This window comes from Corvus moneduloides, chromosome 5 (genome assembly GCF_009650955.1).
Source record: "Corvus moneduloides isolate bCorMon1 chromosome 5, bCorMon1.pri, whole genome shotgun sequence".
In the NCBI taxonomy this organism is placed as follows: domain Eukaryota; kingdom Metazoa; phylum Chordata; class Aves; order Passeriformes; family Corvidae; genus Corvus; species Corvus moneduloides.
In genome coordinates this window covers 12,505,836-12,527,334 of record NC_045480.1, presented here as the reverse complement: position 1 = coordinate 12,527,334, position 21,499 = coordinate 12,505,836, and the positions used below count along the sequence as shown (strand labels likewise).

Below are 21,499 nucleotides of genomic sequence, written 5' to 3'. Positions count from 1 at the left end.
TAGCAAAGGAACAAGCTGATTTCAAGACTGGAACAGGTTCATCCCTCTATTACTTGCTTTCACTTTATAATTTGTTCAGTGTGGAGAGAACACATATTGAGAAGAGCTGCCTTATTTCTGATGAATCGTTTTCCCTGTTTGCATGGCCTTTTGCAATTCCAATGCATCTTAATACCTCAGCAAGCTGAGCTGCCACACTTGGCTAAAGAAGGCTCAAAATATGATTAAAATGCCTTTTGCAGAAGTTATAAAAAATATCCAAAAGGAAAAAATACTATTGTGAAAGACTCTCTTTCATTTTTGATGTCAGCAACTTTTACAAAGTACAGGAGGCTCAGTCTGTGCCTGGGAGACTGGAAGCTGTTCAAAGGTGGGAGTCAAAACAGTTACCAGTGAGCTGACAGAATTGGAAACTGCAGCCCAAAACCTTTCCTGGAGTTTTCCACCTGTATTAACTGATAATGAAATAATTTACACCACAATAAATAAACAAACGAATAAATAAATACTGTGATTTTAACAGATGCACTTTGACATGTGTTATCAAGGGTACTTTACTCCAGATTTTGTTACCTTGCAAGGATTTTTTCCTGTAAATCTGTATGCCATCTGTGGTCTTATTCCCACTGGTTTCTTGAACATGTAGACCAGTGATGTTGTCCAGGAGGATAAGATCTGTGATATTTGTTGAGAGCAATGTGTTGGTGTTATTAACCACAAGTGTGATGTATGCAGTTTGAGGGTCATGTTCAACATCCACCTGAAAACAGAAATATTAGTACTAATGGTTCAAGACGGCTGTATGTGCATCTTAACAGTAAAATTCATAGCCTTGATTACAAATAAAACTTCATTATCTGTGTAAACTTATTTTCCGAAGGTATTCTGAGTTACCTGCAAATGAAACTACACTCAGTTTGATCTCACACTCCCAGTGAGATTTTAATCTTTGGTATGTCAAGCTATTGCTTGGAGACAGTGGCAGAAAGCCAAAAGGTGGAAACCCAGCTCATACAGGACCAGAAGTGTAATCAAAAATCTGAATATCCCTGTGATACTGCATACAACAAAAAACTGGATCATAACTTTATAACCAGAGTCTGGAAAATTCTTAAATTTGAACTTTAGCACCACAAAGATGTTTCTTTTGCAAGCTGCCTCACTGCAAATTCATTCTCTCCATGTAGTTTTGGTCTCTATTTCCCTTTTCTTCATAGCGACCACATTCTCTGCCAGGACACCAGCTGTCTCAACTTGCCCTTCTCATGTGAGGGCAGATGGAGCCACCAGTGAACTTGGGAGCTCATGGCTCTGCTTCCAATTAGTGGTGAAGGTCATACGCTAATCACCAATCTCTAGCCACATGCCCTCATGTGATTTTATTAATTTATTCCATTGAACCCTTAAGTCTTATTGAGCAATTATACCCTCTAAATGAAATTACTTTGAGGACAGAATTGCTTACTAACCTCTCACCTTCCAAACAGCCTTCCTCTGTAACTCGTATTAAACCAGAACTGTCTAAATCATTGTAAGATCTATAATAATATGGTGATCTATGGTATATTCATGATGATTTATGAGGTTTCAAATAATGACACTAAATTAATAGTCCTTTAACTGACAGAATTATGATTCAGGCCAAACCTTTCTCTTTTTAGATCTTCCTTTTTAGGAAATGTCTACACTGTATCTGAACACCAGCAAATATAAAATAATAAAGCAGTCCTCACAAAAAATGAGTTCTAAAAATACGAATTGTGATAAGACTTCAGAAATCACACCAGAGTTCATGGTAGCCACAGGGTTTGATACACGTAGCTATGGTCTCATTGTGCACCACCAACCTTTGCATTTCATACTAATTCAGCACACCACCAAATTCACAGTTTTAGAATTACATGAATCAAAGAGAAGAAACAGCTTAATGAAATTATTATGGCTTAGTCTGCGTTTCTCTATTTAAGTGATGAAATTCCCAACTATTTCTTGTACTAGATGCTGCACACAATGTATAAAAATGTATGTATTCATGCATGTATAAAAATAGGCTTAGTTATATTTCTGAGGAAACCATTACCAATTACATATGCTTGTATATCATGAGTTATATCTCAACTTCTGAGACTTAAAATCATCAAGTATTAAAAATGTGTTATATTTGGTCAGATTTTCTCTCTTCTGGTTTCTGAACTGGCATGGTGCAGTCAACATGCCTTTCAACATTTCCCGTGCAATCACAAAGGCTAGATACTTGCTTTGAAAAGCAAAACCAAAACGAAATAGGAAAAAAAAGTCTCAAAACCACAAAGAAAATCCAAATCCACAAAACAAGAGACCCTGAGCCAACTGCCAAAACAAGAAAGTAGACCTTAAAAGATGCAAGGTTCAAATTTCATGAGTTGTTAATACCGTACTATGCTCCACAGTAAGCACAGATGGGCTTCTGCAGACAAACGAGCAAAAGAGAGAGCTGGGGAAATGGGGAAATAGAACGTATTTTTCCTCCATTTTCCCATACCATTCCCTAACTCTTCTGGTGAGCTGAGGATAAAAAATGAGGATTTCAGGGTCTCTTCCTGTGCTTCTAACCAGGCACAGATGTATTCCTTTACATTTGGGGAGAGGAGATGCAAACAGCAATTTAAACAAACTCCTACAGTAAAATAGACAGAGAAATGACCATGTGCACTTTCACAGGCAGGCAGGGCCATATGGCAGCATGAGCCCTCTCCTTCCACTTGGCAGCAGGTTTAACGCACACTGCCACACACTGGTCATTCTCTTTCTCTTCATTTAGTTTCATTTAATAAAATTCTTAATTCAGCGATTAAATAAAGGATAAATAAATTCCTTCAGAGGAATCTCAATTGTATTGCCTATCTCCTACTACAATCTTCCTCAAGTGGCCAAAAGACTACATTTGTTTCATTTCTCATTAATATTAAATAAATGCTTTTCCTCCTTTATTTTTGACTAGCAGTCAGACTTAAGCTCAATTGGAAAGAGGTTGAAAGAACTTGGATTATTTTTTCCCCTGAAAGAAGCAGATGAGAATCAAGCAACAGGTAAGCTCTTTGGTTTGACTGTCCCTAGAAAGAACTCTTCTATAAAGTGCTGCCACTGCAATCAGTGACCACTGGTTATCTTCAAGTTGCTCCTCTAATTTGCCTGAATATGTTTTTTCTTGCTTTTGGAGCAGTGGCTGCCAGCCACCTACAGGAACCAAACCCAATGGCAGCCACTGATGATGCATAAGCACCTACTCTGTTTGTTCTCTGCTGCTGAAGTGTCCCACGTGTGTCATCACCCCCTGCAAGCAATCTCACTTTGGGTACCTGGGAGACTGGCATGAAAGAACCACAGCAAGAGCATGGACACCACAGGAAAAAAAGAGAGGAGGAATTGCCATGGAGCTTGAAAGGAATGGAGGATCTTTGTTAGGAATAAGAACAACTAGAAACAGGAAAGGAGGGAGGAAAAAAGATTATAACCTCCAGTGCACCATTGATAACCTCCAGTGCACGAATGCTTAGGAGATTAAGACACAAGACAGGTAAAAGTCTTAGAACACAAGCAACTAAATTTGAAGATTTATTTCAGCTCTGCTAAGGATTATTGTCATCGTGAAGTACTATTACAGAAAAGTTCATGTCATACTATAGAATGAAGCTCTTAAAGAAAAACATTTCTGAAATTATGGAAGAGAGTAGGTGCTGGAAGCACTGGTAAAATTTAAACACCTCAGTTTCAATAAGGCTATTTCTACATTAAGATGTTCGAAAAATCCTGACTCCAAGAAGTAAACTTACAACACCTCCATGCTCTGAGGAGCCACTAATTGCAGGAGGAAAATGTGTAAAATTCACTTTTTTTCTATTTAAAACAGCTAAAGACCACCATATGGCCAGTCTGTCTCTTAGCATGAAAGCATTTGTTCACTTGAAATAGGATTGAAGTAGAAGAAAAGGTAAGCCAAGAAAAATGTGAACTGCATTTGCTGGTGGAAGATAATCACATATAATTGTATAGTTTTCAGTAATTTGTAACTAATAGCACTACAAAAATATTTTCTGATAAACCCAGCATCTACAACAGATTACCTTTAATCTCCTACAGAAGTTATTTTGCAGCTTTTAGTGAGCCTGTGTGAGGCTGTGTTGGGAACAGCAGAGAAAACAACATGGGACTGTCTCAAAGTCTGTTTCTGAGAGGCTCTGGTATAGCAACTGGGAATCCACAGGCAGAAAAGCAGAAGATTCTGTGTTACTACGTCCTGAAATGCTGAAATGCTCACTAATCAGCCTCATTAATCATGATACGCTGGCATTTCAATAACAACATTAGAGGTAATTAGTGCCATGAGATGTGATGCATATTCATTCTTCTCTACACAACTGATCTGGAGAAGGTTATAATGTCACCTCTTCTGTACTGGTTACTGAATCCTCTACCTTCATAGACAGCATTTCAGTGGCTGAATTCAGATTGATCCTGAAGTTGGATGTGCTCGCTCTCTCTCCAGGAGACAGCTAAGATGAACTGTCTGTAATTGTAAAAATTCATACTTGCTTCATCCAGTGTAAAAAAAGAGAAAAGAAAAAAAGGGAAAAAGAAAAAAAGGGAAAAAAAAAAAAGGAAAAATAACAGTCTAGGTAAAAACAAAATTGGAAGTTAAAAAATTTCTTACAATAGGGAGGTCTTTGCTCCTCAGAAGCATTTACACATGTGCTGCAGGTGAGTCCCTACTGAATATACAGACTATGACACAATGGCTTTTCTATGGTTGTGTGTTAGGATGCCCAACAACACAAGAGCAACACAGGGCTCAGTGCTTTATCCTTCAAAAGAAGACCACATTTGACACAGGTCAGGCACTCATGGGAATATCTCAGAAGGTTTATCTCATCTTGTAAAATTTGTCTCTATCTCTACCCAGCCTCTTGGCTGATTACTCCGGAGTTCATTGGGATTTGCCCATGTACAGTTTTAGAAATTCACAGTCAGGTTTTTACTTCAACCACAACCCAAAATACCCTGAAGCCTGAGAGATTTCACTGACTTCTGCTGCGAATCAACATTGCAAAACGGTGCCTCTCAGAGAAAGTGGGACCATCGTAACATCAAAATGCACGTACTCCCAAATACTCAGTATGGGCACAATTAGGTCCCCACTTTTTAAAGGTCATTAGGGTATAAACTTCCTACCAAACTTACAAGACAAATATAAGAAAACTTACCATACCACATTTCTGAAGGGTTATTCCAAATTCAGAAGACACTGACATATTGGACACATCTTCAGGCTACAAAGGAAGGGGAAAAATCTATATAGTGTATGAAAACATTATAATTCAGAAACTTCAGCAACAAGTTAAATTACGTAAACAAAGAAATTATTTTAAAAAATTAGAGGTACCAATTGCCTTCAAATTTAGGAGTTTTGTTATCCCAACAGTTAAATCTTTTTTCTAGTCCAAATGTGTATGAACAACTTATTCCCACAAGTAATTATTAGAATCTTAATTGATATATTCATCTTTTGACTATCACAATTCACAAAAAAAAAATACACTATGCACAAGGTTCATCAGACTATACAGATTCTTTTAATTACTAAGTGTCTATCAATTTACACAGCAATCACACAGCTGTATCTGCCACAGTAATTCTTTGGAAGTCCCACAACTAGTTGGTGTTGCTGAAGTCATGCCAAATGAGCACAATCACCTGAGACAGAACTAGAAATATACTAATTATATAGTAAATTCCCAACATTCCGTTTGTATAGAATTGCTACAATCCTTACAAATACTGACAGCGGCAAACCATCTTTTACTAACCAGAAGGAGGCTGACATCAGACTCTCGTTTGAACAACACCTTCTTTGTCCATGAGGGTATCAAGGCAAACAGGGAATGGCTCCACTGGTTGTCTGAGGCTGCAGAGGTCAAGAGCTGGTGAGAGGCTTTGCTTGCCTGAATGACCACACGTAAGGGCACTGCTGAAAACCAAGGCAACATTGAGCATTAGAGCTAAGGCTGGGTCCTGCATGGCAGCCACTCGGTGCAGAGTCCAGCCAAGGATGGGGCTCATGGCACCAGTGCTCTGTGTGCACATAGAATGAGATACTCTCTCTCAAAGCACTCAAAATCATGACAGTCAACAGAGACTGAGGCCAGCCAGGAAACAGAGATGAGATTTGTCCCACAAAACCCAGCAGGAGTCAGAACAAAACTGTTTCTTCCCTAAGGAACTTCCATACAGCCCACAGAAAAGTTCTTGCCATTTAAATGTAAAGCATTTAATGCATGAATTACAAGGTTAAGCCATAAATCAACTGTTAATATTTTCAACACAAAGAAACTTTCAGCAAAGCATAAAGAATTGAAACAATCCACAATGTGATAGGCATCAGTGCTAAAGGTGTTCTGCTTCAAAGATACAGTCTTTCAATTAAGCACTGACCTTGTCAATACATATTCAGAACTGAAATACTTCTCAGTTGAGGATGGGTCTCAGTTACATTTCAGCTGATGTGAAGTACCATCAAATCAAATGCTCCTAAATTTAGTAATAAGCAATATAAATGCCAGCTTATAGTCTTAAATTTTTATGAAAGGTTAGTCAGTGATATTACACAAAGCAACAGGCACAGTTTTGAATTATATCACTTTGATCTACTAAAGTAAAAGCACCTATGACATTAATAAAAGAAGCTTATACTAAAAATAAATAATTTAATATGTTAAATTGCGAAAAGGTAAAGCTGCTGAATGAAGAGAAAAATGTTATGAAAATTTAAAATTATAGCTGGTTGTCTATGTTTAAAGAGAATACTTTTTTCATTCTTTACTTAATATTATTCTCTTCTATTACTTATTTTTAAATCAATCATGAGCAATATATATTAATATGAACAGAAACTCCCATTTAAAGGCAAGTAATTTTGTGAAATGACTTTTCTATGAAAAAGCCTATTACATATTAATAAAATATGAAAAGCTGAAGACACTAAAATCTCATTAATAAGAGAAGCAGCATTTTTTTTTGAAAAGCCACTGCTTTGTAAGAAGAACAATACAGGGAAATACAATTAGTTGCAAATAGAAGAAGCATTCAGAACTGAACCCTTAAAAGGTGCCTTAAACATTGATGCACACAAATCAATGAAAATAATTCTGTTAACATAATGAATGAGATGCAATCCTGTTGTTTACAACACCTAGGTGGACATGTGCACTTGGGGAGCTTCCCTGTCTCCCCATGTTTATTTCAGAGTAGTTTATACTGGACAAAATTGTGGATGTATGGGCCGGGGAAAGCTGGTGTCTATATTTTATGACCAATTTTAATTCACTTCTTTAAGTTTTACTTAAATATTTAAACCACTGTTAAACAATGCAATAGGCTCAGACTAACTTAGGGACCGTAAAAACAACATGGCAAACTCGGTGAGAACAGGAATCTATATAACTGCAATAAATATCCATATATCCTCGGGATAGGAATTTTCAAGACAGTCACGCATGGCATATTTCTATTTCAAGACTAAGGAATATGAAACCAGTGCTGAATTTTCAATGCAGTACAAACCTGCTAAATACCAATCTGAGCTTACCTAGCCATGGCACAACCCAGCAGATCCAAATATACTGTATCTCACCTCCAACGGCTCTAAACCTGTTTCTCACTACTGAATCAAGCCTCTTTGCAGTTTTGTATAAATATATTCATACACTTGTCTTGGTTTGAAAGACAGGTGTCTGCTAGGGAAGGATGGAGCCCCCCCCTCCCTTGGAATGGCAGATGCGACTCCCCTTCCCTCCAAGTTATTATAATTTTGAAATCAAGGGGGTTTTTAGGCAAAGAGATGGGAAATAGGAGTAACAGTTCTTTACTATTATATATCTATATGTGTATAACAAGGCAAACAAACAACAATAACTATGGCAGTAACAGCAAACAATCACAAACCCAGTGCCAGCCTTCTCGGCTCTCGGGCCCTTTCCCCTCGGGTGCAGTTCCGCTCGCAGCCGGCAGGGGCGCTGGCGGCTCCCGGTGAGCAGGGCAGGTGCGATGGTTCCCCCGCGGCTGCAGGGGGCGCTCCGGAGCGAGCTCGGGGAGCACGCGGCACCGGTGCCCTGGGATCCCGGGGAAGGATGGAACAAAGGCTTCACAAACCCCTGGGCAGCTGATCCCGGTGTCTGGCCGGACCCTCGGGAACAGCAGGCTGGAACGGCAGGCTGGAGTGGCAGGGACGAGCACAAACCCCTGGTGACAGATGAGATGTATCCAAACGGGGAACCCCCCGGAGGTCTGGGCAGGCAGGGTGAGCAGGGCTACAACACAGCAAAGGCTTGAAGCAACAGGGGGGGCAGGGTGGCCACAGCCCGGCTCCCAGCCGGGCAAGGAAGGCAGGTTTGGGATTCTGGGGCTTCTCCAGCAGAAGGAAAAGCAGCCGAAGAAAGCAGCTTCCCTCTCTGTCCAAATGCCGAAAACCGACTGTCCACACACCCAGGTGAAACAAAAGAGTAGCCAGCTCTTTTGTTTTTCTTAAGTACCCAGCCATTTGTGTCCGTCCCCCCTCCGCAACACGTATGGGGAAAAATTCCTTTAACAGAAAAAGAAAACCCAGGAGAGCTCCTAAAACCCCAACAACACTGAAAAAGATTAATTTTATATATGCTGTGTCTCTCATACATTAATGCAATGGTCACCCCATTCCTATGAAGGTGGAGCACCAGTTTTCCTTTTTGTTTTCTTGCCTGACTACAGGAAATGCACTTTCCTTTACAGTAAACAGAAACCGTGAATGAGCTTCTATGTAGGGCTTTGTAAGAGTCAGAAGTCAAAATGACAAATGGTATGAATTATGATGAGCAACTACTACCTTTATAAAGTGCTTCTTGTTTAGCAGATCATTTCCTTCTGAATTTTGGATGAGGACAGCCAACAAGAAGTATATAATTGCTTCATAGAGTATCTTTTGATCTTGTGTCTTGTGTAGTGTAACATCTCCATAAACACACCCAACTGCACTTTACATGCGACAGCAAAGGCCGCTACTCCCCCTCTAGAGAGTATCAAGCCCACAGTAACCAATTTAATTAACTGATCATGTTCCCTGACTCTGAATGAATCTCTGGATTAATAATTACATAGGTGAGTCTGTTTTCAAGCTGTGCTTTGTCATCACTTACAACCCCAAGATAATGTGCCTAACTCCCAGCAGAAGTCTCCAGGCATGTTATTTGGCTGCTCCATCATCAGTAGCTGAAGGTAGGGGATTTTGCAAGTTTTTAACATTATGTTAAGCAGCCTCAACACTGATGATGATGATAAAGATGTTTCTGCAAATCCACTTCTATCTTCCCAGTACTCAGTTGAACGTTTGGCTTAAACAGATTCAACCAATGCAATAAGATGTATGTCCATATAGCAACACACGCCACTGCCTTTCTCCAGAATTTTTTTCATCCTTCCTATTAATTATTAACAATATAGGCTGTTCTATAATACCCTGGATCCACTGCCAGTAAAGCTGCATTTTTCTGTAGCATTCTTTCTTCTAGTGTTGATTGACAGTTAAATAAAATAACTTTTTCCTGATCCACACATATTTAACTGTCACTGGAACAACTCATCTACAAGAACTTAACTACTTTTCCACATAACTTGCTGCATAATCAACATCAGCCAACATAATTGTATTTATCAATCATCTGCTGTCTCTTTTCAGGTAAGTTCTCATTGTAGATGTAGGACTGAAGATTTCTGCTGGCTGCTTGAAAAGCTGGACACTGAATATCTGAGAAAGGATGGTACAGGCATAATACATTCTGTGGTTTTCACATATGTTCTAGATTTCTGCTCTAGAATTCGGGGGGGTTTTTAACAAATAGATTCATCTGACCTTGGAAAATACTAACACATGGCTGCCGAAACCTTTGACTGAGAAGCATAGAGCTTTCTTTTGGATACCATGCTGCTCAGAAGTGCAATTTGTCTCCATGGTGCCATCAACAGTGCCCCTTCAGAGATGCATCCCAGTCCTGACAGAGACTCTGAGGTCTCCTTGTTCCTTCCACTCTTTACTTCCTACAGCTTCAATCTTTGCCATTTTTCTGGCTGTTTTCAGAAAAGCCATTATCAGGCTGCATGGTTGTCACTTTCACTGGTTTCTAAATGGCAACTATTCCCACTCCTTTTCGAAAGAAAATCTCTGCAAAGCAGGGGAACAGTTTCAGTTTACACACAGTCCAAGCGGCCCCCTCTCAGCTGGGCTGGCCAGGCTGCCACCAGGCATTCCTGGACTACAGCACCTCAGGCCAAAACATTTCCCAGCAAGCAAACTAACAGAGAGTGGGGCTTAATCCGGGTCTTTCCTGCAAACATCTCCAAATACGCCAAATCACACACTTCACCAAAAAAAAGACAGAAATTTCACTTTCTTTTGAGCTGTGAGACAATATCACCATCTTTGAGAAGAAATGTTCTTTGTTTTTGTGTTGGTTTTTTTTTAATTAAAAATTCCACATTTTTACAAGGTATTATCAAGCTGTTTAATATTTTATCTTACTTTTAATTAGCACATTAGTAAAATGTTTTCCCATGATTTAATTCTACATAAACCCAATATAAACAGATCTGCCAGAACCCTGTCTTAAACTGCGTATTTCTAGCTAATTACCAGTGCTGGTAGGCAGACTTTGTATTGAATTTCAAAATGAAAACACGAAAATAAATATTAACATAGCTGCAACAGCTGGAAGATTGGTGTAACATTTTACCACTCACGTTCCTGTAGTATTCACTCAGTCTCCCACATGTGCATTCCACCAACATACAAAATGACAAATACACAGTTGATCAGAACAGTCTCTGCTACTTAATGTTCAATTTTCTTTGCTGTTCCCCCTCGGTAGTTATTTGCCACTCTGGCTTTGTGCACTATTGCCTTGGGTGGTGACACATTGCTCTTCTGGGCTTCCAGCTGCCACACTCAAGGCACAGGCAATTTGCTTAGGAAGGAGAGCTCCCCACTGCCAGCCCTCACTGCATTCACTTGCTGCTCAGAGAGTGCAAATACTGGGGATCGGACCTGGTACCAAAGGCACCTGCCATGTAAGGAGTGTGGTGACAGTGGGTCTATGTTCATACAGACTGGGGGTAGAAGGATGGGTACTCTAAGAATAGAAATTGTCCCCGATCATGATCAGCATACTGTCCTTTACTTTGAAATCAGTTCTGTGTAAGGACGTGGACCTGGCACAGCACAAGCCTTGAACATTGGACTCAACAGGCTGAGTCCTGAACATGTCAGTGGCACCGACAGCCCACCACTAGAACAGCACACACAACATCATGCTAGAAGTCAAGGTGAAGGTTACTCTTGGCTAGGGCAATTAAACAGAACGAGAGAAAATTGAAATAGTCTTACACTAGGTTTGCATCAGACTCCAGTATGTCCTTAAGGCTCCCATACCTTCACAGCACATTCTAAACAGCAGAATGCCAAATTACAGTAGGAAAGCAAAGACTCTGACAAGTTTGTGAAATTTCAAGTTCAGAATCAAAAATGAGAGCAAAAAAAAAAGCAATTTAACTAAGACATTAATTCTAATTTATAGCTTTCAAGGGCTGAATATTTAAATTCAGATTCCACAGTCTCATTTGCTTACCCACCACATATTTATCAGCAAAGCTTTGAACAATCTTGCTTTATTTCAGTGGGGAAGAAAGGAGTTAAATATACTTGCTTGCTGTATTTTTGTTGTTGTTATTCTAAATTACTACCTGTCTTGAAAACCATCCAGGATACAAGATCCAATTTGATGTCCTTTCCATTACACACAACAATGAGCAGGCAAAGGCAGCAATTTACGGTATTCAGTTTTGAATGTTGCCATTAGCTTTTCTTGTTACAATGTCAAAGAAACTATGGGCATTAACAATAAAAAACAAATCTACTTTCCAGGCCTGTTTTGAATAAGCCAGAGCAGACTCAAATATAACTCCCAAAAATCCACTGTGCTCCCCAGTCACAGGAATATTCTGGGGTTGTCTTTACTTGTCTCATGCAGAAACAACTTGAAAAAGCTTCCAACAGAAACACTGAGATCAGTGTGCTGTCACAAACTATTTCACACTTCACCACACTGCCAGTCTCAATGACAAAGGTTTTATGCTGAATTTCCCATCTCTCTGCTTTCATCGAGAACTTCTTCAGTAAAAACTAAAGAATCTAGTACTCAGATTAGGCAAATCACTAAAGACTTAAGTTTTAAATGTGTTAAAAATTGATGTTTACTAGAAGGGGACAATTTTCAGTTATAAAATCAATCATATAATTCAGTGCTTGTAGCAACACCTCATTTCACACATATACACCTACTAACAAAATGCCAGAATTTCACAGAATCAGAATCACTGAGGTTGGAAATGACCCTTAAGATTAAGTCCAATTGCAAACCTAGCCCCGTGAAGTTCACCACTAAACCATGTCTCTAAGTGTACATCTTTTAAATTCCTCTGGGGATGGCATGGTGACTCAACCACTTCTCTGGGCAGCCTTTTCCAATGCTTGGTAGCCCCCCCAATGAAGACATTTTTCCTAATATCCAAACTAAATCTCCTCTGGCACAACCTGAGGCCATTTTGTCTCATCCTGTCACCTCTTACCTGAGAAAAAAGGCTGACCCCCACTTCATTACAACCTCCTTTCAGATAGTATAGAAGGTGCTAAGGTTCCCCCTGAGGCTCCTTCTCTCCACGTTAACCAACCCCAGCTCCCTCAGCTGCTCCTCAGAATACTCACTCTCCAGACCATTCACCAGCTTTGTTGCCTTCCTCTGGGCACACTCCAGCACCCCAATGTCCTTCTTGTGAGGGGCCCTCTGAAGACAAGACTTGGGGTGTAGCCTCCCCAGTGTCCAGTTAAAAGGGACACCACTCCCTTCGTCCTGCTGGCCACACTATTTTAACCACTACCAAAAAGATGCTGCATGTCTAAATCCTCAACTTTTTTTTAGGGTCAGAAGGTTTTTCTGAAGTATAAAACCACACTCATTTCCTCTCTCAGTGGATGGTACATGAATAATTTGCAACCCATCACAAAGCAAGATACACACGGCAAAGATGACATTGAATAAATAGTGGAATAAAACAAGCTCAGCAAATCTGAAATACTTGCTTTCGTATTGAAATTAATAAACTCATTTGTGAATTAGCTATGGCACAGGGCAAAGAAATCAGAGGTAGGTATCTCACTTGATGACTGCTTCAAAGCATGAAATTTCTTGGGAAATGCATCTCATGAAATCATGTCTTGGGGAACCATAGTGATGGAGAGGTTTATTTCCCACACTGCGTTGCACTGTTAATGCACTACATGAGGACATCCTAACCTTTCAGGATATACTCATCTCCACCACACTTGGGTGAGGTAGACCACTATTTATAATACACATATAGAAATTAAAGACCAAAGACTCAGAGAAACTGAGTGATTTGCTCAAATTTACACAAATAGCCTGTGGCAGTTGGCCCTCAGATGCAGCTACTCCAAGCTCTAAGTGATTTCTCTAAGTTTTGGAGTACCTTGTTTCGATCAGATTAGGCAACTACCACTGGAGATGTTCACTGTACCTGAGATCACTGACAAGAATACTTGATACCTGCTGTGAAGAGTCCCAGTGCGCCAGTAGTACTTCTAGACCCACTGTATCTATCAGTCTTTGTTGGGGTCTCTCTCCCTGCCATGCAGCCCTGGGAGAGGGGCCCTGGGGGGAGACACGGTGTTTCCCTGCCCCTGCTCAGCCTCATTCCCCATTGGTTGGTTTGTGTTCCCCTGTGTAAGAAGGACCCTCGGGTCCCGTGACTGAGAGAGTTCCTGAGCAGAGCCCCGGCCATGCGGCTGGAGAAATAAACATCTCTGAAACATCTACCACGAATCTGTCCATATATATTTCCTTTCCACGGGACTCCTGGTTTGATATATGCTTGTTACAGTAATCCCCGCTGTAACAAGTCTTTAACCCACTACATCTAACAGTCTTTGGTCCACGACAAAGTGTATTAGCTATTGCAGTTCCGGAGGCCTTTAAAAATAGCTCCAAGAATAAGTATTGCAACACTGTTGGTAAATGCACAGGGCTTAAGCCAGCTTCTGAAAATGAACAAGGTCTTGATCAGCTTTAAGTAATATGTTTTTTTCACAAACCTGGGAACTCTGTACATCAGAGGGTGCACCCCTACACCATTATATTTAATACTGATAAAAGGGCTCCTCCTGAAAATGATTCAGAGCAGGGTATGAACTGAGGTCTTCTCTCAAGAGCTTCATTCTAGATGAGCCGTTTAGGCAACCTAAAGCATCCTTGCTCCCAGCCTCTGGGCAAACACTTCCCTGTGGCTCAGGACTGAGTCCCACTGACGTCAGCAGGCCACCAGGGTGCAGTTCCAGGCCCCTGCTCACCTTCACACCCATGACCTGTGAGTCCTGGGACTCCGACAAGGCTGAAAAGAAAGAGGAAACAGTTGCATACCTGCCATTCCTAGGCATCCCATCTCTTTCTGAAGCCACAGATCATGTTCAAAAACCTGGAAGAGAGCAATTATAAAACAGAATTGTCTTCATAAATATCTATTATTGAACTTTTACGCTGAATTTATGCTTCACAATTCCACAGACCCCTATTCCATAAAGCCTCTAGTTTCTCCAAAATTAACTACCAGAAGATAGAAAACATGGCTCTAGAGGTCTCCCACAGCTTGTTAAGCAGTATGAGGCTCTGCTGCCCAGTGTGGATATGCACACTTGGGGCTCAAATTTTACTTATACTTCACATTATCAGGATGAGTCTCTGCACAATAGTGGAGCTGGGCTGGCTATTAGTTTGCTTTCATTAAATAATATTTCTTTGCCATTTTCAAAGGCATATTTGAGGTCACAGGAAATCTGATAACTAGGAAGCAGCAGGAATGTGTCCATATTAGATGATCAAGTCCACTGATATAACACTCATTTTTCCTCCGGAGAACTACACAGAGCCTTTCAAAGGGGCCACATGCTAAAACTGCAGCTCACAAGGCAATCTGTGACAGCCTCCTGCCTGTGCCGGGACCACGGAGACTGCTACAGAAACCACAGCTCAAATGTCAGCAGAAGAAACCAGTGTTTTTAAGGAGTTTTACTGCCCAGTGTTTTGATCAAGATGCAGTAGTCATACAAGCAAATTCTCATTTATAAAAAATACTTCTTTGCAGGAGCTAATAGAGAGTTAGGAACGTGGGCTGATTAACAGGGACCTAACTCTGCCTAGTGATGTCACCCACACTTGCTGTTTGTTTGCTACCAAGTACTGCATGGGAGTAATGACTTATGTCAACACCACTGTTACAGTACAGCATGTTAGGGGCAATTTTCTTCTTTGCCTGCTCAGAGAAGCATCACTGATTATTGCTAGAGCTATAACTTTTAACCTTGTATGAAAATATTTCTCACTTTAGATCAGGCACTTTCCCTCAACATAACTGAAAATGCAAGATATCTCACAAATTCAGATGTACCAGAAGCCCTTGGGTTTAAGGAGCCTCTGGAAAACTTGTCCATACAGGATTGGAATCAACTCTTTTAGAGAAAGAAGGGACTCAGAAACAAACACTAGCATGTACATGCAGCACACTCGGAGCAGCTCTGGGACACAGGTCTGGGAGATCCCAGGCACTGAGCTCTTCATTAGAGGTTATTTCCAAATACCTTATTGTACAAGTTTTCCTGGTGTTCAGAGTTCTTACATACAAGCTGAGGTATGGTAAAGTTCTCTAATGCCATTATTATTTATTTTCATTGGTTAAACAATCTATATGACCATGAATTTTGAGCAACCAAGCACCTCAAGAACACAGAAAGAACAGGAAACTCCAGCGGCAAGCTAAAACAAAAAATTGTCTGGTGGATAAACCAGACAGAATTATTATTATTATTATACACAGAATCAGTTCCTTCTGAGCTGGAAGGTACCCACTTGGATCATTGTGTCCCTCTTGAATGAATGGTCCATAAGGGGATCAAAACTGCTGTATGGGTGCCCTTCCATCTATGCACATGGATATGCAGCGACAGAAATCATGTTAAAAGGGTATCAATCCCTGCCAGGCATTTCTAGAGCAGTCTAGGGCCCTATCTGCATTAAGGAAATGTGTATCAGCCCACTAAAGTGATGTAATAGCAGTTTAGAACCCTGATGAAAATATAAAACACCAATATGGTGTTTCATGTTAAATGCAATCTTGTTTATAAATACAAAACCCAAATATTACTGTTACACATTATATCAGCATATATATGGATTTGAATGTTAAATGTCAACAGCTGCATTGCAAGTGAGCCTGCAACAAAAGTAGACCATGGTTTAACCATGTATAAAGACATGCAGAAAATGTGGCTTTCTAGCTAACAAGCTTTATTTCCTACTTTCTAGGAGATCAGCACACAACTGGCTCCTGATTTCCACAGGCTCCAGGTATTTATTCCTGTGTGGTTTTACAACAGCTGATGCACAAAATCTGTGGTGTTCGTATGTCCATGTGTGTCAGCTACAAAAGACATAACAGCACTCGTTTTTCCTTCTGCCATATCTGACATTCAGTTGTCAGTGGAAAACACAGCCTGAGTATTCAGCACAAGTCTTCCATTCTGCTGCAGAGTGCATCCGTAATACCAGAGGACATCACAAGGGGCTCCACATCAGCAAACAGTGCAAATTCCATGGACCTGCACTCACATCATGCCTCAAAAGTAATTAATTTAATGCAATAATATTGTCAGGAAACTTTTCCCTAAGTTTTACATTAATTTATTCTTCTAGTAAAGTAAGTCGATGTGCTGTTTGTTGGGTTTTGGGGGGGTTTTGGTTTTTTTCCTGCAATACTGTCTCCTGTTTATTAGTCTTTCTGTAATCCCACCACGAACTACCATTCATGACTCACTCTAACGCCCACTGCACAGTAAGGAATTCTCCACATGGGCAAAAAGTAACTATGTCAACACATTTTAAGATGGCTTGACAGACACAAACCTAGATAAGGAGAAAGAATTAAACATAAAAGCCCCACCCCAAAAGCTATGGCACTCCTCTTCGGGGGCTGACACCGGGTGCTGTGACTAGATGAACACCAAGGGCCTCTGCTCAGAAGCACAGCAAAGCATGGACACAGCATCGTTAGGGTTGGAAGGGACCTTTGGAGATCCAGTCCAACCCCCTGCCACGGCAGGGTCACCTAGAGCACAGGAACACATCCAGGTAGGTTTGGAATGCCTCCAGAGAGAGAGACTCCATGATCCCTCTGGGTAGCTGTGCCAGTGCTCTGCCACCCTCAGTTTAAAGAGGTTCTCCATGTTGAGGTGAAACTTCTTATGTTTTACTTTATGGCCATTGCTCCTTGTCTTGTCACTGAGTACCACTAAAAAGAGTCTGGCACCATGTTCTTCACACCCATCTTTGAGATATTTACACGTATTAATGAGATCCCTTCTCAGTCTTCTCCTCTATAAGGCCCAGCTCCCGCAGTCTCTCCTCTTAAGAAATGCCCCACACCCCGCTTCGCTTTCGTGGCCCTCTGCTGGACCCTCTCCAGTAGCTCCTTATCTTTTTTGTACTGAGGACCCTGTCCAAAATCTGTTGGCTGCTTCACCACGCCGACCCCCAGCAGCTTTTCGGGCCGCTGTCCCCGGCCCCAGTGTCTGGGAAGCGGCCGCTGCTCAGCTGAGCCCCGCTCCTGAGCACAGCCCGCCGCGGGGGCTGCTGCGCCCTCACACGGGCCTGCCCTGGGCCCACCATCGGCCGCCCGCCGAGGGGCTGCTCACCACCCGCACACCGCGGGCACAGCGCTTACCCCAGCTGCCGTCCGACCGCAGGGCTCCCGGGCCGGTCCCCGCCCGGTGGCCGCTGCGAGGGGCCGGGCGGGCGCGGAGGGGCCGCCGGGGAGCAGCGCTAGCAGTAGCCCGGCCAGCAGACACCGCATGGCGGCAGGCGGACCCTCCACGGGTGCGGACGGCGCCGCGGAGACTTTCTAAGAGTTACCCCGAGTCAGGCCCGGCCTCAGGCACCGCAGCCATCCGCCATCGGTCTCCTCCCACCGCGGCGAGGGCGAGGGGCGGAGGGCCCCCGCGCAGCGGGACCTCCCCTCATGCCCTGCCCTCTCCGTGCCGCGGGTCGGGTCCGGTGCGATGGCGGCGGTCGGGGACTGCCTGCGGGCTGTGGGGCTGCAGTTCTGGGCCGACTCGCTGCAAGCGCTGCCCGCCCTGCTGGCCCCCGCCGTGCTGCTGGGGCTGCTGCTGGGCGCCGCCGCCGCCGCCCTGCTCTGGCGCTGCGCGCTCGGGCCGCGCCGGGGCGGAGAGGTACGCGGAGAGGGCCGGCGGGGAGGGAGGTGCGGGTCGGCCGCGGGGAACAGCTCGGGGGAGCAGGAGTGGTTTGCGAAGGTTTGAAGGGCGGTGGGCCCGGGAGGTGCCGCCTGCCGGCTTTCCCTGCTGCACGGGACAGCCTGGGCTGCGCCCGGAGCGAGCGGCGCGGCAGGGTGCGCTCTGCAGCGGGGTAGGTGGGGAGGGGAGCCCCGTAATTCCTGCCGCAGCTCTGCTGGAAAGGATTTCACTACTTCCTTTAAATAGTTGCTGAAACAAACGGACTAGCTCTAAAACGAGGCCGGTGGAAGTATGTGTTCTGAGTGTTGGCCCGGTGGCCTGTATCTCTAACATAGGTGACCTACAAGTTGTTTCTCGCAACCACCGCTTCGTGTACGAGGCAGTGTTGCTTTTGGAGATGACAGAAGATGTACCCGATTTGCAGAAGCTTTGTGAGATTTCACCCTAAACCAGTAATCTTAATTCCGAAGCATTTTACAGACTTTTCCAAAGTTCACGTTACACACAGCACAGAGTATTAGTACTAACCACAGCAATAACTTTGCACTGAGGGTACGCACATGGACACCTAAAGAGATAAAGGAGCCTGAGCACGGCTGATGGTTTGCTTGATGCCAAACTAACAGGGATTTCTAAAGTGTGCGATTTTGTTAATAATATACTTGCTGTTCTCTTTTAAGTACTGGTGTTCGTATGTCTTTATTTCATAGTGTTTGCTTGGACGAAGATTGCAGAGGCAGCACACACCTGCTGAACCACGAAAAGGCAGATATATTTTCTGAGAATTGTTATTGATTTATGCTTCTTTCTCCCATTGCACTTAGTCCCAAGTCATGCTGGACTGACTGGATGAAGCAGTGGTTGGCACTGGCACAGCTGGGGAATCTGGAGCCTGCAGGGTGTTCTGCAAGCCTGCAAGTGGGGGGTCTGGTCTGGCTTGGTTTTTCACCACACCTTTTTTTGAGCTATAACAGCTCTGCTTCATGTGTGTATCTGCTAGTGTTGATCATCACTAAACATGACATAGGAGACAAATTCTCTTGCTCCCAACCACTTTTAAGTTGGAGGATTGAAGCTCTGTTTGATGCCAAACTTTAACTTAGTAATGGAGGCAGTTCAAATGCTGGATCAATGCATCCTGTGCAAGTACAAGCCTTTCTAATTCAATTGCTCATTTCCCCTGCCTTAATAGGTGTATCTTTATTGTACTGCCACTACCAACTCAAATGTAGCCATGTACAATTTTATCCTTCATGTCATATATGTCAATAGGGAATAGAAGCTGTCAGTTCTCTCTGGCCTGGATCTTCAGATGCATTTAGATTTTTAAATGCCATTAAAATCAATGCTGCTGCTGTAAAAGGATTATTTAGTTTGAAAGAAAAATAAACTGTTTGCTGCTGCATACAGAGCACCTTGCAGGGTGGGAAGGTTGTATCCTATGGGTCTGATTTCCCAAATTGAGCAGGGTAACCTTAGGCTATTCCTTCTTCCCGCTGTCTCCCCCACCAATGCTATGGAGCAAGCAGGTGCTGAACTGCACCTATTGCAGCCTTCTGTATTGGAAGTAAAAGCAGAGATATCTTTCCTGAGTATGACATGTTCCATCCCAAGCAGTTAAATTATCCTTAGAGTGGTAGCAGGGCAAGTACCTGGAGTCTGAAGCTGCTTTTAAGCACCACAATAAGCCAACACATTTGTCACTCAGCCCCAATTAATCACTATTTTATAGATCTCAGCCTGAATCTGTGGAACTTGGATGCATGGAGTTGAGTCCCTTATTTGTTTGTTGATCTGTACAGAGGATACACTGGGATAGTTTTAAGATGAAATTTTTACCATAGTAAAAAATAAATAACAGGATTGCTGAGGGATATTTGTAGCTGTTCTTTTCTCATAAGTAGATTTTTAGGAACCAGCATCTGCACTTCCACCACATCTTAAAGGCTAACTCAAGAATATAATCTGAATTATTGCACCATCTAAGTTCCAGAGAGGTGATAGAGGCAAGTCATAAGGAATTAAATGTGTTCCAAAGCTGAGCTGTTCTCTATGCTCTGGGAAAATTGACTACTTTTACATACCAAGGGGCCAAATAATTTAAGGCAAACTTTTCCATAAGACAGTGACGTGAGTAGTGGCTGCAGCTGTATCATTACCAAAAGTAGTCAGTGGATTGAAAACCTGGAAGAGAATTTAAAAAGTAGACCATGTAGCATGGCAGACCTCTTTTCCTTCACTAAAAAAAAATCCTTCCAATGCTATGTTTGGAAGCACAGTAGTATTGTTTTCTGGTCTATGTAGTGTGTAAGGAAGATCATGTGTAGCAGGAGGTTTCATTCCCACCAGTATCTGTGTCCCTACCAGTGGCTTTTTGTGTTTGTGAAGTGAGGCCAATAATATGGGCTGCTTTTGGGGAAGGAAGGTGATGAACATTTTCTGATGTTACTTCTCCCTGACAGGAACTTCCACACACATAAAACTTCATTTAGGAAGTTTTTCTCATAGCAGGGGAGCAAAAATACTTGGCATTCTCTTTATTGCTGGCAATTCTAGACAATTTTAGTTAACTTGCTTTAGTTGAGATGTTTGAGCTCAGACCATGAGGTTGGCAGCATAGTCTGTAGTACGACATTTTGAGAGCAGATGGATTCATTTGACACGTTCACAGCCTCTTTAAAACTTTGTAGATTAAAATTCTATTTCTGGAATGACAAATTGTAAAACTTCATTAATTTTAACTATTCCTTTCTGAATATGTAACTTTTTCATTCATTTTCAGATTGTATTTTTCCAAAATTTTCAACTAATACTGGAGTAATTTTCTTGATGGAGACATGAATGTATCCAGGCTGCTGTCAAAGATGTTTCCAGTTAATCTGCATGATCACAAGTTTTATGTTTTCTCTTGGAATTTCAGAAAGATGATTCCCAAAGACTTCTGGAAAGCTTCAATGCTGACGAAAAAGAGCACACAATCATGAAAAGTAAAGCAGAACCCTATACATCAAAAGAGGAAATGGTGCTGGAGGTAAAGCTCTGCTCTTGTAGGTGGATGCTCATTTTGCTGCA

General features: G+C 42.2%; 2 protein-coding genes across 16 annotated transcripts in view; one reads left to right on the top strand and one right to left on the bottom strand.

Annotated features, from left to right (window-relative positions):
- Window positions 1-18,225, bottom strand: part of EVC2 (EvC ciliary complex subunit 2) — a 74,768-nt gene extending 56,543 nt beyond the window's left edge. For 6 of the 10 annotated variants that reach the window (XM_032109947.1, XM_032109950.1, XM_032109948.1 and 3 more), the window contains exons 1-5: window positions 17,902-18,225; window positions 14,550-14,604; window positions 5,844-6,004; window positions 5,241-5,306; window positions 574-760 (exon numbers count right to left, since the gene is read on the bottom strand). In XM_032109947.1, coding sequence (XP_031965838.1) covers window positions 574-760; window positions 5,241-5,306; window positions 5,844-6,004; window positions 14,550-14,604; window positions 17,902-18,030 — 598 coding nt within the window. In that variant the 5' untranslated portion in view covers window positions 18,031-18,225. Of the gene's footprint in view, window positions 1-573; window positions 761-4,454; window positions 4,521-5,240; window positions 5,307-5,843; window positions 6,005-14,549; window positions 14,605-17,901 lie in introns of those variants that run through there. The other 4 variants (XM_032109949.1, XM_032109953.1, XM_032109954.1 and 1 more) reach the window with 4 other exon arrangements.
- EVC (EvC ciliary complex subunit 1) overlaps window positions 18,206-21,499 on the top strand; it is a 50,535-nt gene continuing 47,241 nt past the window's right edge. For all 6 annotated transcript variants that reach the window (XR_004240346.1, XR_004240345.1, XM_032109960.1 and 3 more), the window contains exons 1-2: window positions 18,206-18,406; window positions 21,348-21,458. Coding sequence is in view for 4 of the 6 variants with exons in the window: in XM_032109960.1 (XP_031965851.1) it covers window positions 18,236-18,406; window positions 21,348-21,458 (282 nt within the window). In the remaining 2 variants the exon portion in view is untranslated. The remainder of the gene's footprint in view (window positions 18,407-21,347; window positions 21,459-21,499) is intronic.